This window comes from Nothobranchius furzeri, chromosome 12, assembly GCF_043380555.1.
Source record: "Nothobranchius furzeri strain GRZ-AD chromosome 12, NfurGRZ-RIMD1, whole genome shotgun sequence".
In the NCBI taxonomy this organism is placed as follows: domain Eukaryota; kingdom Metazoa; phylum Chordata; class Actinopteri; order Cyprinodontiformes; family Nothobranchiidae; genus Nothobranchius; species Nothobranchius furzeri.
In genome coordinates, this window is record NC_091752.1 from 51,766,104 (window position 1) to 51,792,704 (window position 26,601).

The following is a 26,601-nucleotide window of genomic DNA, read 5'->3' on the forward strand; positions in this document are numbered from 1 at the left end:
CAAAAAATGACGTGACGGGATACTCTCCCTACGAGCTAATGTTCGGTAGGCAGCCTCGGTTGCCTATAGATATTGCCTTTGGGTTACCGCATTTGAACAAGCCCTCTATAACTCATTCTCAGTATGTTAAAGAACTGAAGAGTCATCTGGAACAGAGTTATGACATTGTCATAAAAAACTCTCAAAAAACAGCGAGGAAGAACAAAGAACGGTTCGACAGAAACATTCGTGAGTCCACACTAGGTGTGGGAGATCGTGTTTTAGTCCGAAATCTTCGCTTAAGAGAAAAGCATAAATTAGCAGACAAATGGGAGCAAACAGTGTATATAGTTCTCAAACAGATGGAAAACTTGCCAGTATACACTGTAAAACCAGAGAACGGAGAAGGACCCAACAGAACACTCCACAGAGATCTTTTACTGCCTTGTGGTTTTCTCTCTTCATTAGAAAATGAAACAGAACGCGTTACGAAACCTAGCAGACCTCATACAAGACAGAGTTCAGCCTTAGAACCTGACCCAGATGAGCCACTTGACGAAGAGGTAGATGAGTTTTATTACTCTGATCTTCCACAAGTGCTAAACCGACCATCCTATCAAATAGCGGTCACCTTGCCAAATAGGGAACTCATAGCAGATTCAGGACCGGTAAATAATATTCAACAACAAAACACACTATCCTTACACACAGGGGATCGCAAGGAACCAACCTTAGCTGGTAATGAAAATGCTGAATTGTCCTTACTTGACAAAGGCATCAACACCGAAACATTCTTACCTGACAGAATGAGTGAAACTGCGACATTCTTACCTGAAAGAGTGAAAGAAGCAGCAACATACTTACCTGAAAAAACGAAAAAAAACGAAGTATACTTACCTGACGTAGAAACGGGGGATGAAACTAACACAAACCTACCTCAATTGGATGGTGTCCTAAAGTCGCAGCAACGTGATGTAAGTTTTGAACCCATCATACACGATCAGACACATACATCTGAAAAGACCAAAGTCTTAGAGAATAGCTCATCAGCTCTGTCGGAAACAGAGAGCTCACTTCGTCCTGTCTCAGTTGAGAATCAAACCGAAACGGATGAGCATGATACTGTGCAACCAGAGATGTATGTCAGGAGATCTGAACGAAGTAGTCAGCCTCCTCAAAGACTAACTTACTCTCAATTGGGCAATCCACTAGTGACCGTAGTTAGGTCCCTTTTCCAAGGACTTAATAAAGCTTTTATTGACTCTCTTACTCAAGAAGTTGTGTACCCCGTAGAAACAATGCACAGGGACGTGCATGATATTTAATGGGGGAGGATGTAACCCAGAAGCTAGAACCTTAATGAGGTATTAACTAACTGGCTTACTAATATGATCCATCCTCAATTTAGATAAAATATAAAATATAAATTAAGGAAATTAACAATACTAATTAATAGATATCTAATTAACTAATAGATAATTTCATAATGAATTATTGGAAGGGTGAATAACTAAAATAACGAGTTTAATATTAAACATCGGTTAAAACAAGAATCTTGAACATCCCTAACAGAAACAGAAGAGGAAAGCTGTATACTATTGGTCCAGGTGGGAATCTGAAATTTCATTGGCTGAGAGAAATAAGTCCCGCCTCCGCGAAATAAAACCGTGCGACGCAGCTGAGCGAGAGGAGAGACAAACGGCTGTGCAGCACGCAGATACAGAAAGCAAAGACTGAGCGGTTAGAGAGAGAGAGAGAGAGAAAAAAAACAACGGTCGAGGCCGTGAAGAACCCTGATTTGGGTGCCGCATAGATAGAGGGAGAGGCGGACTTGACTCCTTCTAATAAGAGCTAGGAACTTGGAACCAACGCGGTGAGTAAAGAAAAAAGAAGAGAAAAAGCTAACGATGCAACTTAAAAAAAAAAAGGAAACTTAAATAGCTTATCAAATTAATTCCATTCTTATAGATTTGTGTGGAGACGACAGAGTGAACCAATCCTCTGTAGGAGGGAACCGTTGGAGCGCGTTGGTGAGTGAATGAGATTAAATTCAGTAAATTATTAAATTCAAAAAGCTAATTACAGCAACCGAGGTGACAGCAGTGGGCTGCTAGACGTTAGATCCCAGGAGTTAACATCTCAAACTACCAGTTAACGGTGGTAGGGCATATAGGAGTTAACGGCTCAAACCGCCAGTTAACGGCGGTAGGGCATATGGGATTCCCAGGAGTTAACGGCTCAAACCGCCAGTTAATGGCGGTACGGCCTAGATGTACAAGGTCCTCAGGGGCGTTATAGCTAACGCCATAGAATTAGCAATGCGTCCCTTAACCAAACATTTAATAATAAAAAAAATAGATAAATAAAAATAAATAAAAGCTAACTGATTAGGGAGGAATTATTTTACAAAGGTGGACCAAAGGACCAGAATTTATATTTTGTTTAATTTTGTTATAGAAAATTTTATTTATTTATTTATTTATTTGTTTGTTTATTTATTTATTGTTTGGTTAAGGGACGCATTGCTAATTCTATGGCGTTAGCTATAACGCCCCTGAGGACCTTGTACATCTAGGCCGTACCGCCATTAACTGGCGGTTTGAGCCGTTAACTCCTGGGAATCCCATATGCCCTACCGCCGTTAACTGGCGGTTTGAGCCGTTAACTCCTATATGCCCTACCACCGTTAACTGGTAGTTTGAGATGTTAACTCCTGGGATCTAACGTCTAGCAGCCCACTGCTGTCACCTCGGTTGCTGTAATTAGCTTTTTGAATTTAATAATTTACTGAATTTAATCTCATTCACTCACCAACGCGCTCCAACGGTTCCCTCCTACAGAGGATTGGTTCACTCTGTCGTCTCCACACAAATCTATAAGAATGGAATTAATTTGATAAGCTATTTAAGTTTCCTTTTTTTTTTTAAGTTGCATCGTTAGCTTTTTCTCTTCTTTTTTCTTTACTCACCGCGTTGGTTCCAAGTTCCTAGCTCTTATTAGAAGGAGTCAAGTCCGCCTCTCCCTCTATCTATGCGGCACCCAAATCAGGGTTCTTCACGGCCTCGACCGTTGTTTTTTTTCTCTCTCTCTCTCTCTCTAACCGCTCAGTCTTTGCTTTCTGTATCTGCGTGCTGCACAGCCGTTTGTCTCTCCTCTCGCTCAGCTGCGTCGCACGGTTTTATTTCGCGGAGGCGGGACTTATTTCTCTCAGCCAATGAAATTTCAGATTCCCACCTGGACCAATAGTATACAGCTTTCCTCTTCTGTTTCTGTTAGGGATGTTCAAGATTCTTGTTTTAACCGATGTTTAATATTAAACTCGTTATTTTAGTTATTCATCCTTCCAATAATTCATTATGAAATTATCTATTAGTTAATTAGATATCTATTAATTAGTATTGTTAATTTCCTTAATTTATATTTTATATTTTATCTAAATTGAGGATGGATCATATTAGTAAGCCAGTTAGTTAATACCTCATTAAGGTTCTAGCTTCTGGGTTACATCTACAACCTCAGTCACTACATTTGCCATCTGTTCAACACTCCTGTAATTTAATGTTGACGTTCACCATGGCGGACCCACATGATCAGGTGACATAGAAGACATGGATGCAAAGGGTCAATAGGTCATGCCCCTGCACACCCTCCCCTTCAGGAAGGAGCTCAAAGTCAAGCCTCATGCTGCACACACACACAAATAGTGTTGCTCGTTCATGCCGCTTTGTGCTGTATAACATACGAAAGATCAGACCATACCTAACACAACATGCCACCCAGCTCCTGGTGCAATCTACTGTCATCTCCCGCCTCAATTACTGCAATGCCCTGCTAACTGGTCTTCCAGGCTGTACTGTGAGACCTCTTCAAATGGTCCAGAATGCAGCGGCGGGTCTGGTCTTCAATGAGCCAAAAAGAGCACACGTCACCCCTCTGCTCATTAAGCTCCACTGGCTACCGCTAGCAGGATGCATCAAATTCTAATTGCTAACACTAGCATACAAAGTCCGAGATGGTACGGCCCCCATCTACCTGAATCTTCTTGCAAAGGCTTACGACTCGGCCCGGCCGCTCCGGTCATCACAGGATCATCGGCTAGCAGTGCCTACACCACGCTCAGGACAATCCAGACTCTTCTCATGCATCGTTTCACAAATGTGGAATGATCTTCCAAGCACTACCAGAACAGGGGCTTCCTTTTCGACTTTCAAGAAACTCCTGAAGACCCTGCTCTTCAGAGAGCATCTTCTAAACTAGCACCTTCTCTGCACCCGTCCCCCCTCTCTACTGTCCACTCCTTTGTTCCCTCCTCTCCATGATTGTTGTCAAGTTGTTGTTATTGTTGTTGTTAGCCTCGAGGGCAACATGCCGATTATCACTTGTAAGTCGCTTTGGACAAAAGCGTCTGCTAAATACATAAACATAAATAGCCTTGCAGGGCTAATGGACATGTACAGGTCCTCAAAAAATTTGCATATTGTGATAAAGTTCATTATTGTCTGTAATGTACTGATAAACATTAGACTTTCATGTATATTAGATTCATTACACACAACTGAAGTAGTTCAAGCCTTTTATTGTTTCTAATATTGATGATTTTGGTGTACAGCTCATGAAAACCCAACATTCCTATCTCAAAAAAATTGCATGTCATGAAAAGGTTCTCTAAACGAGCTTTTAACCTAATCATCTGAATCAACTAATTAACTCTAAACACCTGCAAAAGATTCCTGAGGCTTTTAAAAACTCCCAGCCTGGTTCATTACTCAAAACCGCAATCATGGGTAAGACTGCCGACCTGACTGCTGTCCAGAAGGCCATCATTGACACCCTCAAGCAAGAGGGTAAGACACAGAAATGAATATCAGAACGAATAGGCTGTTGCCAGAGTGCTGTATCAAGGCACCTCAGTGGGAAGTCTGTGGGAAGGAAAAAGTGTGGCAGAAAACGCTGCACAACGAGAAGAGGTGACCGGACCCTGAGGAAGATTGTGGAGAAGGACCGATTCCAGACCTTGGGGGACCTGTGGAAGCAGTGGACTGAGTCTGGAGTAGAAACATCCAGAGCCACCGTGTACAGGTGTGTGCAGGAAATGGGCTACAGAGAAGCAGCACTGGACTGTTGCTCAGTGGTCCAAAGTACTTTTTTTTGGATAAAAGCAAATTTTGCATGTCATTCAGAAATCAAGGTACCAGAGTCTAGAGGAAGACTGGGCACAGGGAAATGCCAAAATGCCTGAAGTCCAGTGTCAAGTACCCACAGTCAGTGATGGTCTGTGGTGCCATGTCAGCTGCTGGTGTTGGTCCACTGTGGTTTATCAAGGGCAGGGTCAATGCAGCTAGCTATCGGGAGATTTTGGAGCACTTCATGCTTCCATCTGTTGAAAAGCTTTATGGAGATGAATATTTCATTTTTCAGCACGACCTGGCACCTGCTCACAGTGCCAAAACCACTGGTAAATGGTTTACTGACCATGGTATTACTGTGCTCAACTGGCCAACCAACTCTCCTGACCTGAACCCCATAGAGAATCTGTGGAATATTGTGAAGACAAAGTTGAGAGACACAAGACTCAACACTCTGGATGAGCTTAAGACCGCTATTGAAGCATCCTGGAACTCCATAACACCTCAGCAGTGCCACAGGCTGATTGCCTCCATGCCACGCCGCACTGAAGCAGTCATTTCTGCAAAAGGATTCCCGACCAAGTATTGAGTGCATAACTGAACAAAATTATTTGAAGGTTGTGTCATGTACCTGAGCAGAGGTGAGTTCCACCATCTCCTCTCACCAGAATCTGAGTTCATTCTCCGCAGGTGGGGAGCAGAGGGAACTACAGCTGCAGACGATTCCCTAATCAGGAACGCGGGTTTAAAAGGAGGACGGAGACACTTCATTTCGCCGGATGATTGTACCAGTTCAGGTAGCACCAGTCACTCGATTCTGAAATTTAGAAACTTGTGAACTCGTGTTTTGACTCGCCTTCGACTTTTGGATTATCGACCTTGGATTGTATTTTCGGATTTGGATTTGGATTATCCCTTACAGCTGTTTGTCTCGCTCAGGATCACCTCGTCATCTCTCACTCTCGCTGTCTTCACTTCTGGAATTATTCAACACGTCTCGTCCTCCTCCGCCGTTCCTGCTCGGACTTCCCTCTGCTGCCTCACTCCTACGAAATCTCTCCCCCTCTGCTCAGCGTCCTTCTCGGCTTCCCTTCCCCTCATCATTCAACCTGAACACCTCAGAGACTGGAGCCGTCTTGGCTCCTCAGCACAGGACTTCCCTGTTGCAGTTTTCAGTTACCGTTTATAATAAAGACATTTTTACTTTACTACTTGGGACTTGTGTGATGATTCTGCATGTCTTGGGTTAGGCACTTACCTCGAGCCATGACAGGTTGACTTTTTTTGTATTAAAAACACTTTTCTTTTATTGGTCAGATGAAATTTGCTAATTTTTGAGATAGGAACTTTGGGTTTTCATGAGCTGTATGCCATAATCATCAATATTAGAAACAATAAAAGGCTTGAACTACTTCAGTTGTGTGTAATGAATCTAATATGTATGAAAGTCTAATGTTTATCAGTACATTACAGACAATAATGAACTTTATCACAATATGCTAATTCTTTGAGAAGGACCTGTAATGTTTTTAATATGTTCCTGCTCAGACACACCTGATTCTAACAACTGAATAATCTCCTTAGCCTTTATCTGGTTCTAATCACTCTTGTAAGCCAATTTGCAGCGTTTGAGCGGGGAACATCTAAATGTTTTGCTACATTTTGCTGATGTGGCACAACATCGAATGCTAATCAGCTCCAATATGCAAAAGACAATTTTTTTTCAGTTCTCCTCCCTCCTCTTCTACAGTTAGCTTTAAGTTCAAAGGTTGACATTATTATAATACAGGTGGAGTTAGCAATCAAGCTAGGTTGGTGTGCTAAGCTGACAGGTGCATCTGTGTTTCCTTGTCCTGGAAACTTGGGCCCCTTCTCATTTATTGATATTTCCCAGAATGAAATTGAAACTGAGATTTAGTTTTTAATTTTGTCTGACTTATGAGTGAACAATGTTTGTTTTGCCGGAGCTTTACCTGAGCAGACACTGATGTGCTTGTTGATTTTATTCAGAGACCCGTCTGACACTTCACAAGTGAAGACCTTTCCTGTCTTCCACTCTTTCTGAGGAACTGTCAGTTGACTTGTTACAGCTACTCGTCCATTTGTATCCATGCTGGTTTCACTGGGTAATGGAGAGAGTTGCTGTGACCCACTGAGCCACTTAATCTGTGGGTTGAAGCCCCATCCAGAACACAAGAGCCTCTGCCGTCCTGATTCTTCACCAGGGACCACAACAAGTTCTACTGAAGGGGACACTAAATATTGGATAAAAGAAGACAACATTTTTGATCAGTGAAGCCAACATTCAGCCCAAACAGACTTGAAGTCATTTCTCACCGTAAACAATGCTGATTTCATTAGACCTAAAATATGTGCTGGAGAAGCCTTGAGTCACTGAGCAGGTGAATCTTGAGCTGTTCCTGGATTCTTTAGGCACAGAGAAACTTCTAGTGACTGAATGTTGGTCCGGGCCTTCAGGAAGATCAACGAACATCTTCTCAGAAATATCATTTCCTTCAGCCTGAAATGTGACATAAAGGTCCTGTGAAGAGAGCTGTGTGATGTCACACTGAAGGACGAAATCGTCTGGCTTCAGCAGGTCTGAGAGGGATCTCCTGAGCTTCATCTGTGGAGTTTTAACTGTAGGACCTGGATAGTAACAGCAGAAAGTGAAACGGACATTGCCACAAACAGATGTATAAATATATTTTTGTTCAATAAATGAATCCTTTAAACATTTTTCTAGAGCCCTACTCTTTTACCTGACACTTTTACGGTCTTCTCATCAGAAATGCAGGGATGCTTAGCTTTACATTTCAGAATATCCAGGGTTCTCCAGACACTTGATGCTACTGTCAGAGTGCTGATTGTAAAAGTCGCATTTGTCTTTTGCACGACTGTCTTTAAGCGGTTCTCTATCATCCATCAGCCAGGTCAGCATGACATCACCTACATTATGGATGAAACAAGTTGCCTCCACATCAGGATTTGTCATCACTGTCTTGAAGGAGGGAGTCTCCACATGGATGGGAGGAGGATTATTTCTGGGGACTGCAGAAGACACAAGCGTTAGTCCACAAGATTTGTTTTTATTTCTCCAAGATGTGATGACTCACGGTTATTGTGCGTGCTTACACTGACAGATGCTTGTTGTTTCTACAAACTCAGTTTGGTTGTGAACAGCCTTGCAGGTGAAATGGGATCCTTTTTTCCACTTCTCCATTCTGGGCTCAATCTCAGACGTCAGACTGTAAGATGTCTCTTCTCCTTCTGCACTCTGCAGACTTCTTTCAGTCGGCTGAACGCCTGCTAGTTTCTGGTTGTCCATTAGCCACTCCACAGTCAGTGTTTTGGGAAAGTAGCCACTCAGAGTGCAGATGAGTTTCACTTGTTTATCGTCCCAGACAGGGTACAGGGTGATGTTTGGAGAAACAACTCTGACAACTACAACAAAAAAGAGAATACATGTATTTAAAATACTCATTTTAAAGTTACTTATGTCAATTTTAGAAAAAAACAAGATGTTTTAAATCATACATACCTTCAAATTTTGGTTACCAATTATAAATATTAGATGCCGTAACTTCTGACTGACACTAGATGGCAGAGTTGAACATTGTACTATTTGGGTTTTTTGGAGTCATGCAAAAATGGGGCTCTGAGTCTGTTTCACAGATGTGGAGTGTGACAGAGCAGAACGATCAGGGCGTGCAACAAGCAGAAGCTTTGTGTGTCACCCGGCTCCAAAAAAGGCCCAGAAAGCAGAAGTGAGAGCAGGCAGAGAGCAGCAGAGCATCACGGGCAGCAGGTGTGAGGCGGGGTCATTAGTCCAGTTACAGAAACAGAAACAGCATTTCAATATTTCAGGTCTGTTGACACACACACACACACACACACACACACACACACACACACACACACACACACACACACACACACACACACACACACACACACACACACACACACACAAGTCTTCTCATGACTTTGCTGAAAGTTTTAATTTACATTTCCAGTAAAACAGACTGAAAAAGCAACCAACTGTGAAATGTCACGATTTCCATAGAGAGGTTAACACGGGCTGTTGAGTCCAGGTGCTGGCGTTCAGAACATCACACAGCATCAAGTACAGAATAAAGTGTTAAATAAAACCAGTCTGATGTGTTCGGTACAAATATACAGCTGCTTTAAACTAATGCAAGAGGAGAAACTAGCTGGGAACATGTCAAATATGTATTCAACAAAAAGACAAAAAGGCTTTAGATTTAGAAGGATTGTGAAAGAAAAGCTGAAATCACACGTATGTTGAGTAAAATGGAGAAAATACATGAAAATAGAAATGATTTTTACAGAAAGTTCGTGTCACGATCCTCTTCTTTCATTTTAACTGAAATGAGATGGAAAAATATGAAATTAGCAAAAATGAATAAATGTCCCTTAAATGCATCATAATGTATGTGTCAATGTTGCACAACACACATTATTAAAAATGTTTTGCATGGAAGCCAGTAGCTTATAAAACATATTGTGTGGACAGAATAAAACATCTTAAAATATGTAAAATGGTATCATTTATACATTTTACAAATGCACAATAATTTGAAAAATACTGACCTAATACTTTCTTTAGGAACAAATTTTTGGTAATTTTTTTAGTTATTATTTCATAAATATAATATAGTATAATATAATATAATATAATATAATATAATATAGTATAATATAAATTAATATAAATTAATATAATATAATATAATATAATATAATATAATATAATTATGTTTCTGTCATCCTCTACACTTTAAGCCATGTTAGGATGTTTTAAAGCCAATCTCATTAAACAGTTTTATCTGATGATGTTTAACAAACAAACAGGATTAAGACTGAGTTACGTTTCAGCTGTGAGTAGAACCATAACAGCTCTAGAAAACATTCACATGGTTTTTATTAAACAGAATTTTTGGATCAGAACTGATGTTTTCAGTTTTTTTCAGTTAGAGTCTTATAACACTTCACATCTTGGTTATTATAATGGTTAATACTTTTTTATTGATTACAGCTGCTTAAATAATTACTTCAATAAATGATTAAATAATTACACTTATATTATTCTATTATGTTATTTAACTGGTTCCCATTCTGGTCAACCAGGTGGTGACGTTGTCCCCGACCCATTCTAGATAACCAGTAGGGGGGTCGACACGCATATTAAAAAGAAGCCAAAAGCATAAAATGATTTTAATCAGTACCAGTGTAATTTAGGCACTTTATGTCTATTGTTGTGTTAGAAATATTGTCATATAAATAATTAATTTTAATAAACTGACCTGCAGACATTTGTGTTCACAAAAAATGGATGTAAAATTTATTTTAATGAGGTTTTTAATTGTTTTTTTTTCTAAGTGGCCCAATGGTCGGGGCGCTGATGACATTTAAGCCCCTATGCCGTATTAACACTCTAGACTAAAATGAAAAAAATAATAAACAAAAAATAATAATTAAACAAAAAATCATTAAAACACTCTTAAAATCACTATTACCTGCCATTGTTGTACCTTCTTTAGTATTACTTTATTGTAACAAAGGAACACACTTTAACCTATGTTCTACCATCTTACTGAATTGAACACATTTATTATGCATTTTAAAATATTTTTGGGAACCTTAAAGGGTTAAGTAAGCTGTTCAAAGCTGTGTGCCACTAACAAGAGTACCTTCAATGTGACACTTCCAATAGTGAAGAGCAGAGAGATGAGGAAGAGGAGGATGAAGGTGAGTGCTGTGTTCTCCATGCTATCCTGCTCGGTCTCCATGTTGGCCGTGCTGTTGCAGTGGGAGAACAGGTTTTCTGGGATCTGATGTTTTGCTACACAATATTAAACCAGTTAATTCTTCTGATATTTGTCACCAAACCTCAAATAAAAACATCCTAAAGTGTCCCTAAACCAGTTTAATATGTAAAGTCACACAAAGGTCAGAATGGGGGTATCTCTAATCAAAAACTCTGATTTCCCATAAATAAGCTGGTTTGGTTTGACTCAAAATGATTCATTTACAGTAATTAGATTTTAATTAATAACCGAGTTCTGTAATGATACTGACTTGCTTTAGAGAGACTGGCATCAGTGAGGCTTATGAGACTTGACTTGTGAACATATATAGGTGAAACTCAAATAATTAGAATATGGTGCAAAAGTTTGTTTATGTCAGTAATTCAACTAAATATATGAGACAGACTCTTTAATTTTTCAAGCATGTATTTGTTATAATTGTGATGAAAACCCCAAATTCAAAATCTTGAACAATTAGAATATTGTGAAAAGTTTCAATATTCTCGACTCAAAGAGCCGAGAACGCTCTAATCAGCTAATGAATCCAAAACATCTGCAAAGAGTTCCTGAGCCTTTAGAAGGTCTCACAGTCGAAGTTAGATTACTGAAATAAATGAACTTTTGCAACATATTCTCATTTTTTGAGTTTCATCTGTATTTTGTGTGATTAAAATAACACAAAATAAAATTGCACTAAAGACTCGTCTGTCTTGTTCAGAGGGCAAGACCCAGTAGAGGAAACACAGCAACACAGAGACAAGTAACATCGATGCTTTTAGTCTAGCTGCAAATATGTTATAAATACTTTTATGTTATTGTGTTTTTTGACTGAGTATATAATGACACACATATCTAAATTTGTACCCATAGAGTAAGTTGAGATAAACATTCAGATACAAAACTGTTGAAGTAAAGACAAGAACAAGCGACAAACACTGACACAGTTGCTAATTGTTGTTTTTTTTATTTAGATTTTAATATGCATTAAAACACAAACACAATATGATCACAAACAACAGAGAACAGAAGACACAGAGACACGTCTACTGGGCCTTGCACATGTTGGGGATGTTCATGCTCAAGTTGACCAGGTTGGTGTTTTCATTGGTTCTGTATCCAATGGATCTAACGATGGATCCCACTGAGCCAATCAGAGACTCGTGGTAAACAGTGCAGCTGTAGACCACGTCAGTCTGGTGCCAGTCTGCTAGGGGGAGGGTCAGCTGGCTGTAAACAGAGTAGCTTCCATTGCTCAACACTGGCTCTGTGGTCAGGAATTGGTACTTTGGCACTGCTGGCTTATCATCAACAAGCCAAGCCACATAAACCTCTTTAGGAGAGAAGTCTTTCACATAGCAAGTCAGGGTCACCATGTTTTTCCTAGTTTGCTCTACTGGAGGCAACAAAAAGACAGCTGGACTCTGAAGCGATGCTCCTGCAAGCATGAGAGAACAATTAGAGCCCGAGACACAAAAACTGACACTGTTCTGAGAGGAGGACTCTCTGAAAGCTTTTGGTTTCACAGCGAGAGGAAATGGAGTTTACCCCTTGTTCTTTTATAAAGCTTCTTCAATGGATCCACAAGGTTTTCACCATGAACGACACAGATTCGCTCCAGCCCTTTACTCCATTCATTATAGGTGATGTCAAGCACAGCTTCATATGTGTGTGCTGCTATCCCGTTTTTCACAGCAGACACCAGTTCTGTTCCTTTGGTGTCCTCCCAATAGACCTCATAGTTCCCCCCACTGGCCTTGACTTTACATATTAATTTCCCTGCTTGTTTTACAAGCATGTCCTGGTTTGTGGGTTCTAGGATCTCTATGTTTACATCTGCTTTGTTACACCCAACAGGTACTGAGTGAAGAATCATTAACAAGAATTACAAAATGCACAAAATAAAGGTCAAATGAACTAAAGTATGGACAGAATACTCACGAGCTGCGTCTCTGTAGGAAAAGCTGTCATTCTGGAAAACTGCAGTGTTGTTTTCCCCTTTCCCCTTAAACACACATTTAAGTGTTGTTTCGTGCAAGCCTTCGGTCTTGAGTGTGAGCAGACTCACTGCACTGTACAGGATGGTTCCATTCGTGTCATTTCTCACTGCAGATGAAGTAATGACCTGGTCTTGCCAGCTGGTGATTTCCGCCTCATCTTTCAGCCATCTGAACTCATAATTATGAGGTGAAAAGTCTTTGGCAAAGCAGGAGAAGTAAGCTTCTTTTTTCTCCTCGTTAGTGGAGGAACACAGTTTAACAGTTGGCTCCAAATAAACCACGTCTGAAAAACACACAAACACACAGATATATGTTTGCAGAAGCAAGCAATCAAACATATATATGCAGAAGCCCTGGTGACCAACGTTCTATCAGGTTCCTACTGAAACATCACTGCTTCATACAGAATAACCAACTTGATGTCATGTGACTTTCACCCAGTGATGATGCTCCTCATGTATTCATGCTGAAGTGAATAAAAACTTTTTTCATAGTAAAATAGAAAATCAGAGCTGTAAGGCTCACTTCTGCATATACATTTACTGGCAAGCAAACACAGATGAAAGTGGATTTTATTAATGGAACGAAACAACAGACAGGTCAGGAACGAGAAGGATTTTAAGGCAGAAAGAAGCAGAACAAACCACTGTAGTCTACAAGAGGTGGAGACAAACAGGACATTGGTTAAAATAAAAATGTATTCAGTCAGATGGAAAAAGAAAAGCATGAAAAAAAACTACTTAAAACAAATCAAGAATTACAACAAAGCTGTCCTAATTATTGTTAAAAGTGGACCTTGATTTAATGGCAAATAGGCTGCTAAATAAGCTAAATGATATATATATATATATATGTGTGTGTGTGTGTGTGTGTGTGTGTTTAAAAAAATCCCAAATGTACATTATTTTTCAACTGCTAACTATATTATATAACTATATCATATATCATATATGACTATATCATATATCATATATTACTATATCATATATCATATATAACTATATCATATGTCATATATGACTATATCATATATCATATATAACTATATCATGTATATAAAATCATAAATTCAGGAGAAAGCAGATATTTGGTTAGACTCAGATTTTTGGACAGCCTTAATTTTCCTTTTTTCTTTCCGTGTTTTACAATCAGAAGCTAAAAAGCTAAATAATTTTTTTACAGTGTAATGTAATTGTTTTCTTACGGAACATAAGCGTCATTTTTAAACATTTGCCCCATTTAAGCATTCTCTTAACATTTTGAACATATTGTTTTAGTAGGAGACATTTAACAAAAATAACTTGTTGATATTTGATTTTTTTCCTATACATAAAAAATAAAAAAAATTAAAAACTTACCGATGCAATTAAAGGCTGCAGACTAGCAGTACTTATTAATTAGTAAGTAATCACATTACTTAAGTTACACCTGAAGAAACTGCACATATCTAGTTATAAGTTAATTTCTGCATATTTATCTAGAATGTAAGACACACATAAACTAATTACGGCTCAAAATAAGTAACAAAAAGCAATAATTTATAATGTAGCATAGGTCTTACTTTGCTTTACAACTTGACCAGTACTTTCCCCTGCAGCGTTATTTGCGACACATTGGAATTGCTTTTTGGCATCCCAGTCCGCTCTTCTGACTCGAACTTGAGTGATCCCCATGTATTCACTGCCTTTCTGCATTGAAGGGTATGTGATGACATCCGTCAGAGCAGTGTTGTCTAGTTTCCAGGTGAAAGTCAGCGGCGAGGGGGTAAAACCGGTGGCGAGGCAGCCGAGAGTGACCGTGTCACTGCCCCCAGAGCCACATGGCACCAGAGGAAACACAACCGGAGGTTTTGAAGTCTCTGAAAAAAGAGAAACATGCATAGAATTACAAAAAATTCAATGATATATGAAAAATTCCCTAGAAAAAATAAAACAAGTTAGTGACCTTAAATACAACAACAACAACAAAAAAAAAGTCTATACCACAAAACAAAGCAGGTTTTAAACATTTGCTTAATTTTACCTCTGAAAAAGAAATTCTTACCTGATGAAACGGTTACCGTTGTACCTTTACCCCAGTAGTCAAAAGCAGCGTAGACACAGTGATGCATCTACTTGTGTCGCAGTATAAAAACGACTAATGTACTTAAAGTAAACCCAGATCTTTAACATATAATTATTATTAATAAATTATAGGTCAAGTCAAATTACCCAAAACACTCACGTTTGCAAATTGAATAATATTGATTTCTTTCATTTAAAGTGTCTAGAAACATTTTATCAGCCAGGGAATCAAAATCGAAATTAAGACATTTAAGAGTCTTGAATCACAAATTTATGGTCTTTTAAATCCCTTTGATAGTGTTACCATAAAACTGTATTTATAATAAAAAATAACTTTTCTTAAGAAGGTAATTAAAGCTCATTAAAATTATGAATCAAAAATAATTTTTAAATATTTTTATTTTTCTTTGGAAAAAATTTTTAGGTAATAATTTAAACCTTTTCAGAAACTTTTAGCCAAACAGACATTTTTTTTTATCGAGTCAAATTTTTGAGCAACCAAGTAGCTTTGTTATATAAAACATCTATTAGCATAAAAACTGTTGAATGTCTGAGTGAACATTTAATATATTTACTTTTATCTCATTTTAAAACAAACTGTTCATACCTGAGGTGACGGTGACCGTCGTCCCTTTTCCCCAGTAGTCCAAAGCTGCGTGGTAACACAGTAGTGGATCTACTCACCTCGTAGTACTAAAACTACTTTTCAACTAACGTTTCACTTAAAGTACTTAAATTGTATTTATTATCACTATTTTCTCAATGAAATTAAAATTACATTTAACATTTTCACAGTTATAATCAGTTTTAACAACTGTGCGCTTTATGTTATTGGCTTGTTTTACAGAAACCGTAACAGTTTACATTTATATGTTACTAATTTAGTTTTAGAGACATGTTATTGAAATATAAACACATATAAGCCTCTTCAATTCTTACCTGAAGTCACCGTTACCATCGTCCCTTTTCCCCAGTAGTCGAAAGCCCAGTTAACACAGTAACTAGAGCTGATTCACTCTTATGACAAAAACTCAGTACAGTAAAATTATGTTTTTTTAATAGTTTAATGTTGTTTTTATCTGTCTAAAATATTATTTATCCAAGGTTGATGTTTGAAACTACTTTAACAAGCACAATATTTTAATTTTGACACATTACAGTGAACACTAAAATGTGAAAAAATAAATTAAATTAAAGGGTTTCTTGCTGAACGAGGACTAATTTCATACCTGAAGTGACGTGACCATCGTCCTTTTTCCCCAGTAGTCAAAAGCATCGTAGCAAAGTAGTGAATCTACTTAACTCACAACAAGAAGACTCCGTGACTAACTTAGAACTAATTTCATCATTTTTTATTTTATTTTAAGCCACTCATCACATTTTTACCTCTACTGTCAATTTCATTAAATTCGACAACAGTTTTTACCCTCAATATCTTGAATTTTAAGTTTACTCTCAGAATTTAAACATTTAATTTAACAATATAACTAAATTCAGAAAAAGCAAATTTAAATCTGCCTTTAGAATTTGGTTTAAACTAAATTTAACAGCCATAACGAGTCATTTTTGTTGCTCTACAATCTATTTGCTGTAGTTTGTCCTCCTATCTCAAACTAGAAAAACAAAACATTTTTATTTACGTTACAACAAATTGTATGAACTAGTTGGAAGTGGTCAATTTTCATACCTGAAGTGACGGTGACCGTTGTTCCTTTTCCCCAGTAGTCAAAAGCGTTGTCACAGTAAAACAAATCACCAACTAGCCAATACTAAAACCTACTCACAGGTTAACGTGGTTACCACGACTGGACGTCTCATTGAAATCTAATGTCTCAAAGCTGTAATAATCGTAGAAATAAAAATACAAAAGATTTAACTAAATCATTTTGCTCTAGTAGGGCTTAAACTGGGTCTACTGGTTGTAATGGGTTTGCTATAAAGTTCTGCAGAAATAAATGGACTGGTGTGACACAAAAAAGAAAAATAAAACTTTTTAAAAGTCTAAATAAACAACACAGACAAATAAATATGAAGATCTTACCTGATGTTACAGTGACTGCGGTCCCTTTACCCCAGTAGTCAAGAGCACCGTCACAGTGTAATAACTCAACATGTCCAACATACAAAAACCCTGCAAAGACCCTGCAGATGCCCCTGATGTCCAGTCTTATCAACATCTTAATATACAACTTTCTGATGTGACTAATACAAGTTGAATAAAGAATATTTTTACCTGTTTTGACCGTGACTGTTGTCCCTTTACCCCACGGTCACAGTGAAATGTTTATGTAATTCAACATAAAATAAACAGACATTGACTATGAGGTCGAAACATCCAAATTTAAAATTGTGATTTATATTAAAATAAAGAATAGAGACAATAAATGTAGTTTTTTACCTGATGTGACCGTCACCATTGTTCCTTTTCCCCAGTAGTCAAAGTAGTCATCACAGTGATAGACTGGAGTGAGTTTCTTCTACAAACACTTCCTTTGTTTGAATCAAGAAAATATAAAAGCCACCTGGCACCCAGCACTATTTATTAGCATCTCTCAGGAGATTTTTCATTTTTATGTCTACGTTGTACAAAATAATGTCAGTTTGCCATCAGTTACAGCACACTTCCTCTTTATTGGGCTCTCATTTCAGCTCCAGTCCCAATAGTAATCTATTCCCATGGCTGCATACAGCTTAAATCACTATTAATAACAGAAAGTTGTTACTAATTCTTATTTTCTGTTTTGCTGCTAGATCAGGGATCCCCAACTCCAGTCCTCAGGAACCACTGGTTTTACATTTCCTGCTCCAGCACACCTGTATCTGATGATTTAATCACCTCCCTACCCTCTTATTTATTTATTAAAACCAGGTCTGCTGAAGTGTGAAGGTGTTTCTACTGCAGGTGGTGACCCCTGCTCTACAGACTCTAATCTTATGAATGATCTTTAGCTTTTGTAATCAAAAGTGAAAAATAAGCTGGTTAGTAGGCAGTGTTGGGCAAGTTACTTCAAAACTCTAATGCATTATTTATTACTTGTTACCCTCATTTTAATGTAATTCATTACATTACAATATTACTGGTTTTAAAATGTAAGGCATTACACTACTTTTGCATTACTTTAAGTTACTTTCACCAAAACAACTTCAATATGAATCTGGTAATGTGAAGCTCAGTGAGCTCATGACATATATGTGGAAGGTGATGTGATATCTGAGCTAGGGTTGCTGTTAAAAACAGTCAGATATAATAACAGTGCTTTAAAATGATTGTTTATTAAATAAAAGCAACAACAATCTGTACTCTCAGCACGCTGCCATCTTATATTATCTGAGCAGGGAGTGAGGTGGTGGGGACTCCAAGTCCATATTTGCCTTGGTCCCCAAATGCCTTGATACAGCCCTGGATGTGGGACTGACTTCTGGGGTGATCTGATTCTATCACATGTATAAATATGAAATGCTTATATATTATTGCTTTTCACTGGTAAAAATGTGTATTGGGGATAAATCTGCCTACTTTTTTCTTTTCAAGCACTTAGTTTTTTTTCTTGATTTTATTTGAATGATTTCCTGCCCTTTCTCTCTCTAACCTTCCTGCATGCTGCATGTTTTCTCCGTCTTACAGAAAAACTTTTTCCTAGATTTCCTACTTTCTAACTAGTCAGCCAAAGGGATCTACCGAACGCAAAAAAACAAAAAGCGCTGCGCTCCAGCAGCAATGAGTTGAAATCAACGGGGCACAGATTATGAACTCAGCTGAAAAGTACATGAAGTACCAGAGAATATGGGCTGATATAAACTATCACAAACGAATTACTTTGTTTTGGTGGAACGATTTTGTGAATATAACAGCGGCCGCGCGCAGGACACAGCTGAACTATTTGAGCCATTACTGCTGCGTCCTCTCTGCTCACAGAATGCCCGCAAAGCCGAGTCCAAGAATGATGTAATATATGTGGATACTGGATCTTTTTTCAGGCTTCCCGCAATTTGAATTTTTAGGAAACCCACATCTTGATTCTGGGTTTAAAACGCATTGTAATTACAGCATTACTGACAATTGTACCAAGTAAATATTACCATTTTCTTTCCCTGTTATGCCTTACGTTACCACATTACAGCAAAAAGCAATGCATTACAGTAATTAATTACTTTTGTACCGCGTTACTCCCAACACTATTAGTAGGCCACAGATAGAGCTGATCTAATGAATGAATGAATCCCCTGAATAAGGTTTTTGTTTGTACAACATAGAAAATATTTATTCTGCTCGCTGATGTGTTACTGAAAGTGGTAAGCAGCTGTGGCCAACAAAGCTTTTAGGAAAATATCGAATTATGATGTTTCTATCAGAAATTCCAACGTGAATTCAATTCTCGATGTTCTTCAAATCAAGCGTCAGCACATTGATCACAACGTTAACATTTACAAACATGACAGATAATGACATCATACCATACCATTTTTTTTTATTGTGTAATGTCCGGTAATGGCATAGACTGTACATATACTGGACAAACGGATTCCATTGGCTTCAATAACACGTTTGTTGTCTATAATGGGAGGTGGCCACCACCGCCATTTTGACCGTGTCACAGGTTCCGTCCAGCCCAGACAATTCCATAAAAGGGAAGAGAGGAAGCGCTGAGGGTGTGGCTGTAAGGCTGGGCTCGAGTGACGACACCCTGGCGAACTAGCTACGAGCTAACCTGAAGCTAACCCTGGCTAACCCAAAGCTAAAGCGGAGGTGGGAGCCGAGCTAACGGATGTAGCCACCTAGCTTCAACCCAACCGGAGCTAACTGGAACACCCATCGACCTGAACCTTACACGGAGTTTAGGTGGAGGTTTTCTGCGCCTGTTCGTGAGAAGTACCAGTATTAAAAAAGTTTTAAATCGGTAAGTTTATAATTTATTTCCGTAATGAAAACATTTTGCTTTGAGCAAGTTTTCAGTAGTTTTTTTCGGCGCTATCACTCCTGAGTCGCACCAGCCATTAAATGTATCATGAAGAAGAGAAAATATATTTAAGTCGTATTTTGGGGGGACATTTTATTATCTTTCTTACAAAATCTGAGACCAAGCGTTTCACATTGCAACACAAGCACCGGTAACCATAACAGAATGAACAACAGCCAGCAGAGGAGAGGATGGCGGTGTTTCCACCCCTCCCGGCCGGCGAGGAGAGCTCATTCCTGGGCTGGAGCCGGCCCTCAGCACCCCGCCACAGGCTCTAACAGATGCTGGCGGTGTTTTAAACCCTCCCAGCGGGACAGGGGAACTCATTCTTGTGTGGGTCGGAGTCGGCCCGCAGCAGCGCGGTGTAGCCTACATATTTTGTTATATAAGTCGCTCCGGAGTATAAGTAGCAGGACCAGCCAGAATATGTAAAAAAGTGCGAGTTATAGTCCGGAAAATATGGCAGTTATTAGTATTCGAGCTAAATTAGCAGCCTAAATACATTTCATATATTTCCAAAATGTAATACTTGTTTGTATCTTGTACAGCCAACTAGTCTTTATTCTGGACTCAGTACAATTTACCAAAAGTAAAGAGACATTATACAGATGAAGTAAGCACAAGATAACTTACTGGAAGACACGGAATTATCATGAGAACCAGAACAAGAGAGCCCGATAACAGTCATGTGAAAATAACAGTTAAAAAGTATGTATGTATAATAGAAATAAAAATATATTAGAATTAGTGTAACTCACTGTGATCCAAACAATAAATCAGCCATAGCTGATTAGTAAATATGACATGAGGTCTTGGAGTTTTTAATTTTCATTTTTTTCTTAGATCTGTTAAAAGGTCGCAGCCTGTGTGTCTCCAACATCAGCTACACAAAGCAGCAAGTGTAAATTCCACATACCTGTCTCACCACTTCATGTATGGTTTTGTACTTTAAACAATTATGACAAACCTGTTATTTTTTCCTCCATAGCCATTTGGATCATTGGAGACAGCTGAGTGAGGCGTGGTGCCCAGAGAGCTGCAGCGACAACCTTGGCCTCCCTGACGTCTGTGTCTCCTGGTTCGGTTGGGGCGGACCATCGACATACATGCATACATGTGCCGACACTTTGCGCCCTGTTTTATAAAATGTAGTGTTAAAAATAAATGTTTTTGCTCAATTACTGGAATTTCTTTGGTTAAGACAAAAGTGAGGAATAATCATTTACAAGTTATTTGTACAACAGGCCCATTTTAAATCCCAACAGTTTCTTAGCAGACAATAGAAATGTGTTCTTTACTAACTTTACTTGGTTTGAAAATCTTACTAAAATAGTGGCGTATTGCAAAACCCAATCATACTTATGTAAACATTAGCTTTGTAGATATTTTTTACAGATCTATATTTGTGTGCAACAAATCCAAACTTAAATAATTTGTCATTCTTTATTGAAAAACAACAAAATACAGTTATACAGAAGTGTGGGAAAATGATAATGTGAAAGTATTGCTATTTAAATGTAATCCTATTTATCTTTAAAAAGAAAAACTCTAAAAATGTCCTGTACAGCATCATGACAGAAGAATGGTGGTCTGTCTGTCAGAATTTGCTGAACAGATTTGCTCTTTGAAGAGGAGTGTCATGTTTGGAGGAAGGTACTTAACCCAAGACATGCAGAATACAACACTGACCAAAAACTGATGGAAAAAATGATTTATTTATAAGGAGGAACTTAAGGTGCACAGATAAGTCTGTGGTTGGAACTGCAACAACAGCTCAGCGTCTGGAGGAGGGAGAACACAGGTGAGCTTAGGTTCTGGTTTCAAAATCCATTGTAGGCAGGCAGAGGTGTTCAGCAGACTTACTGTGGTGGGTGTATGTGTTGGCTGGAGGAGGGAGAGGTAAAGAGGAAGCGCAGGAGAGGGAGCAGAGGTGGAGAGAAGCGGGGCGTCCTGGTGGATGGGGCACTGGGTGAGATGAGAGGTGGGTTATGGAGGCTGGTGATGAGGTCCGTGTGTTGAATATCCAAATCCTGGAGTAGAGGTCAGTATCCAATGAGGTCGACAGGAATCCTGAAGAATGGTAAATCCAATATAAGAGCAAAAACACTACGAAATAACATTAATCCTAGGAACACTAGAGGTAACACGAGTGGCTGGTTACTACCAAAACTGAGGCAATCTTCTGGCGTCAACTTGTGTCCTCCATCCACCTTAAATAGGAAAGCACCCCGCTGATTGCTGATCAGGAACGGCTGGGGTGGAGTCACCAGAACCATGAAGAACGTGTCTCCAGAGACAACCCGGGTCCTGGTACCGATCAGGAAGCGGACCTTATCACCCAGAGCTGCCAGGTCATGCTCAAAGCCTTCATGTTCACGCTGCAGAGCCTGAACGCTGGCCAGGTCGTGGCCGTAGTTGTCTGTGTTCAGGGCCTGGTTCTTCTCCTCGATCCACTCTTTGGTCTCATCAGCGTCTCTGAGAAGACATCAGAACTCCGTCTGAGTGTGGGTCCAAACTCTACTGACCCGTAAGCGGCGCATAAGTGTGCGGGGTACCTGTGGAAGCGCTGCACCTCATGGGCGCTGCCCAGCATGTTGCTCCGGTCTTCAGCCAGCTGTTGCAGCGAGCGCCAGCAGTTGTTCAGCTCCTGGAGAGAAACCAAACCCAGTGAGATGAAGGTGGACGCCAGCGGGCTGGACGCCGGACAAGGAAACCTGGAGACGGATCGCTCAGACAGGAAGGGAAGAGCTTCCTCTTACCTTGATGGAATTAAAGTTAGCCGTCGTCTGAACGCCCAACCGTACGGTCTGAGGTCAAAGGTCACAGGAAACACACACACCAGTCAGCAGTCATACAGATGCATAAAGATAACTGTAGCCATGGCAACCAGCTGACATGTCCCCACTTTCACCAGCACCTGGTGCCTGCCGGGTCACCTGAATTCCTGTGTGATGTCAGCACGGTCGGCCGTGACTGCGGCCATCAGAGGTGACCTCTGATCAGCTGAATGAACTCACCTTTCAGGGTGACGCCGTGTTACCCCGGGTTTCCACGGGAGCCGTCAGCAGCACGTTACTGCAGCAGCACGTCTTGCTCGCGTAAGCTGCTGCTTGGCCCTTCCCACGAGACGCGAAGCAGCAGGGGAGCAGCTGTCACCGACCGAGCACGAAGTCACACGAGTGACTTCGTCAGTAAACACAACAACAAGCAGGAGAAAACTACAACATGGTTTGTGTTTTATGTTCTGTCCATTTTATAATCGCCAATACGGACCTGAAAAACAAAGGAGACCGCTAGCTAGGTGATAACTTCTCACGGGGCCGCACAGTTAGTAACTGTTTTTAAAATTAAAGCAACCGGAAGGCAGTACTTTCTTTATTCTGAAAATATCGGGAGCTTCTCTCAATTTCCACGTCCGATTTCCTGTCTTTCCTCCCCCAAAAATGTCGAACTCGACCCGTTTCAGAGGCGTCGCGCGTAGAAAATAGAACCGGCGCGTAAAGGCCGCGACATGCTGCTCCTGAGACGCGGCCGACTCGCGCTGCTGACGGCTCCGGTGGAAAAGGTTCTGTTGACCACAGCGGTTCCTATCAGCAGCTATGACGTGCTGCTGCAGTAACGTGCTGCTGACGGCTCCTGTGGAAAGCCGGGGTTAGAGTCGGCTTCATCCTGTAAACAAACAAATGAGTGGTAACAAAAACACCACGTCTGGTTCTGGTGGAGGCGGAGGACAACACGCACCTTTCCAGGAGCAGAACCCAGATGTTCTTGTTGCTACAAACAGAGACGAGCAGAGTTAACAAACCAGGAAGTGAGAGGGACCAGCTGCTGCAGACAGGTGACGCTCACCTGAGCCTGAACCATAGGAGCCTCCTCAGCCATCAGACCTTCTGACTCCAGTTCAGATGCCACCTTGTTGATGTCCCTCAGGCGGGACTCGTTGGCCTTCAGGTCCTGCAGGACAAAAGCACCTGCTGATTATCACCTGAGCTGATCTGACAGCTGCTGCTGGAAGACGGAGAGGAGGAAAAGTCCGACCTTCTGGAAGTCGTCAAACTTCTTCTGCAAGACCTCGACCTGCTCCAGGTCCGACCCGTCTCTCCATCCTCATTCAGCTAAAGACGCGAGTTCAAGTAAAACAACCTAAAGTCACACAAACACAAAGCAGGTGTGGAGATGTTCGCTCTGAGCTGGAGGTCGTTCCTCGGCTGTGAAGGGCACACGAACCTTGTTGGTGCTGTTGAGCAGCGTGAGGATGTCGCCCTTCTTCATGGTGACCTCTCCAGGACTCTTCTCCTGGTAGTCGTACAGAGCCAGAACCAGCTCCTTCCCGGTCTCATCGTCAGTTGGAGCCACTTGTTGCTGTCGGGTTAACAGGTCTGGTGTTAGAACGTGGTGGATAAGAATGTTCTGACGGGCCGAGGGTTCTGAACCAGCGAAGTGACCTGGACCCAAACAAAGTGAGCCAGAACCTGCAGACACCTCAGAAACATGTCAGTACCAGACCTGCTCTACCTTCCTCCACCATGGTCTCTCCTTTCTGGGTGACAGCCTTGATGCGAGGTTCATGACCTGTGATCTCAGCCTGCAGAGCCTGGTGCTTCTTCAGCAGGTTCTGGACACCAATCAGGTCCTTCCCTGAGGACACATGTTAGAGTTCAGCATTATGCAGTAGACAGACCAGTTTAACCCAGGGGTTTCTTTCTTCTACAATCTGCTCTTTAACTGTATTATTTCCTGCTATTTCAGCTGTTAACTTTATTTTTTCTCCAAGTGTTTTTCTCCCCAGAAGAAGCTACAATGATGTTCTGCTGAGCTGTGGTGGCCTCATGGAGGGGGCCATCATCTAGCACACTGCTGCTAACCACTTAATCATTCTCCCTCTCCTGATAGTAACATTTTACTTTCTTTGATGTTGGATGTGGTGCTACTAGTTTACCCGTTTAATTATAGATTCACTAGGATAAATACAATAAAATTTATCTCTCGCCAAATAGAATATTTACTAAGAAATCACAATGTAACGTGTGTGTGTGTGTGTGTGTGTGTGTGTGTGTGTGTGTGTGTGTGTGTGTGTGTGTGTGTGTGTGTGTAAAAGCCATGTGTAGTGTTTATTTATAAAGCATATGTTGTTGGATTTTATCCAGAATCGAGACTTTGAAAATATATTGTTTAATTACAGTTTGATTTATTTGACATCTGTATAATGTTTATTATTTTGTTTTTTCCCCCTAAATGCCTAACGTTTGAGTTTAACATGAATATTAGTCATTCATCCCAATACATGAAGTTACACATTTTAAATTTTAATAGGGGAAGACTGCAGGAGGGAGAGGTAAAATCATAGACTGTACATACTTGCTACCCGCCGGCTGTGATCACAAGCGACAACATATTAGTTCCCGCTGCTTCTTCGGTAAACAGCGCCAACAAAAACAAAGAAACTTGGGATCTTGTCGGCGTGGCGGTGGGATTTAAGGGAAACGCTGTATGCCCTATAGACTTCTCACCGAGCTGCAGTATTTCTCCGGTCAGATCTGTCTCTGAGAGCTCCATGAGCGGTCAGCCCGCGCAGAAACTAGCCGCCGCACCGGTCAGGCTGCCTGGCCTGACCGCTGGGGATTACCGGATGTTAGAATGGACACAGGTGTCACTCCAAGCCTGCTGGAGGTTTTAAGGGTTGAGATGAAAACACCCTACCACTCAGGCTGCTTACACATCGATATTAAGTTGTCGCTGTTGCGCTCACGCCATAATACAGTATTAGATGCGGTTAAAGTCAGACATGAAAAACTCCACGAGCGGTCAGACCGCGCAGCAGCTAGGCGCAGCAAGTAGGCGCCGGATCGGTCAGGCTGCCCGGCCTGACCGCTGGGGATTACCGGGTGGAAGATTGGACACAGAAGTCTCCCTCTTAGCGCTCCGTCATATTTCAACCCATTTTGATCTTTTACCATATTACCCATCTAAATATGCCCTATTAATTATTTTACCGTATTTTACATTTAAATTTCATGGTTAAACAGTAAATGCTACATGTTAAACTGATAGTTAGCTAGCTACTTCGGTAAACTCAGCTAGTTTAAAGGCAGCAGTGACATAAAATACGAATATAGATTTTAACTTACCGAAAAAAATGAAGTGGAGACTCCTTGGACGCTCTATTAGTGCAATTAATACCACTGCAAGTCATTTTGTCCAACAATTGCACCAATAATATCCAAAACAGAATTCACAAGCACAGACACTCAAAATCCCGAAACAGCTTCCAGGAGGGGCCGAGGCTGTACTGAGGCCTTTCCACGGAGCTAGCTCTGTGGTCACGTGGGTCTGAGGCGGCGGTCACGTGTGTCGGATGCTCATTAATTATACAGAATTTTAGGCTTTCAATACACTTAAACAGAAGAGTGAGAAAAAAATTCACCCCCCTCAGAGTTGTCATGAGTATAAACTAGATAATTTAGACAAAAAACATGTTTTGGCACCAGGCTGTAAACATGTTTATTTCTGCTGTGAAATCGGCATTTTCAACATGGGAGTCAATGAGGATTTGCTCGCTTCTGGCACCAGCCCCCAGCGGATGAGGGTGGAACTGCAATTTTTCTTACTTCCGGGTTGGGACCATTTTCTGAGCGGCATTGTGGGGG

The 26,601-nt window shown here is 40.4% G+C and overlaps 1 protein-coding gene, 1 non-coding gene and 1 gene segment (V, D, J or C); all 3 read right to left on the bottom strand.

Annotated features, from left to right (window-relative positions):
• Nucleotides 1-17,019, bottom strand: part of LOC129166967 (uncharacterized) — a 29,747-nt gene extending 12,728 nt beyond the window's left edge. Inside the window, exons 1-6 of the transcript XR_011515747.1 lie at nt 15,936-17,019; nt 14,495-14,791; nt 8,241-8,549; nt 7,868-8,156; nt 7,443-7,754; nt 7,079-7,360 (exon numbers count right to left, since the gene is read on the bottom strand). This is a non-coding gene — a transcript (uncharacterized protein). The remainder of the gene's footprint in view (nt 1-7,078; nt 7,361-7,442; nt 7,755-7,867; nt 8,157-8,240; nt 8,550-14,494; nt 14,792-15,935) is intronic.
• Nucleotides 11,885-14,442, bottom strand: LOC129166898 (Ig heavy chain C region-like). The segment is given in 3 exon segments: nt 11,885-12,371; nt 12,482-12,793; nt 12,875-14,442. Coding segments are annotated over 3 exon segments (1,101 nt in total).
• A 4,364-nt stretch (nt 17,020-21,383) lies between the features above and the next one.
• LOC139062162 (uncharacterized) lies at nt 21,384-26,601 on the bottom strand. 3 transcript variants are annotated; one of them, XR_011515749.1, is made up of 9 exons: nt 26,083-26,601; nt 25,465-25,618; nt 24,470-24,592; nt 24,182-24,399; nt 23,993-24,069; nt 23,804-23,908; nt 23,696-23,728; nt 22,972-23,623; nt 22,685-22,761 (listed from the first exon to the last, which is right to left on the bottom strand). XR_011515749.1 is itself a non-coding variant. In XM_070542681.1 (8 exons), exons 2-8 carry the CDS (start codon nt 23,834-23,836, stop codon nt 21,671-21,673), a joined length of 789 nt encoding a protein of 262 aa, XP_070398782.1. In that variant the 5' UTR covers nt 23,837-23,908; nt 23,993-24,069; the 3' UTR covers nt 21,384-21,670. The 3 variants fall into 3 exon arrangements, 1 of the variants encoding a protein (XP_070398782.1); XR_011515748.1 differs by lacking the exons at nt 22,972-23,623; nt 24,182-24,399; nt 24,470-24,592; nt 25,465-25,618; nt 26,083-26,601 and adding exons at nt 21,384-21,735; nt 21,818-22,024; nt 22,165-22,429; nt 22,510-22,601 and having other exon boundaries at nt 22,714-22,761; XM_070542681.1 differs by lacking the exons at nt 22,972-23,623; nt 24,182-24,399; nt 24,470-24,592; nt 25,465-25,618; nt 26,083-26,601 and adding exons at nt 21,384-21,735; nt 21,818-22,024; nt 22,119-22,429; nt 22,510-22,601 and having other exon boundaries at nt 22,714-22,761.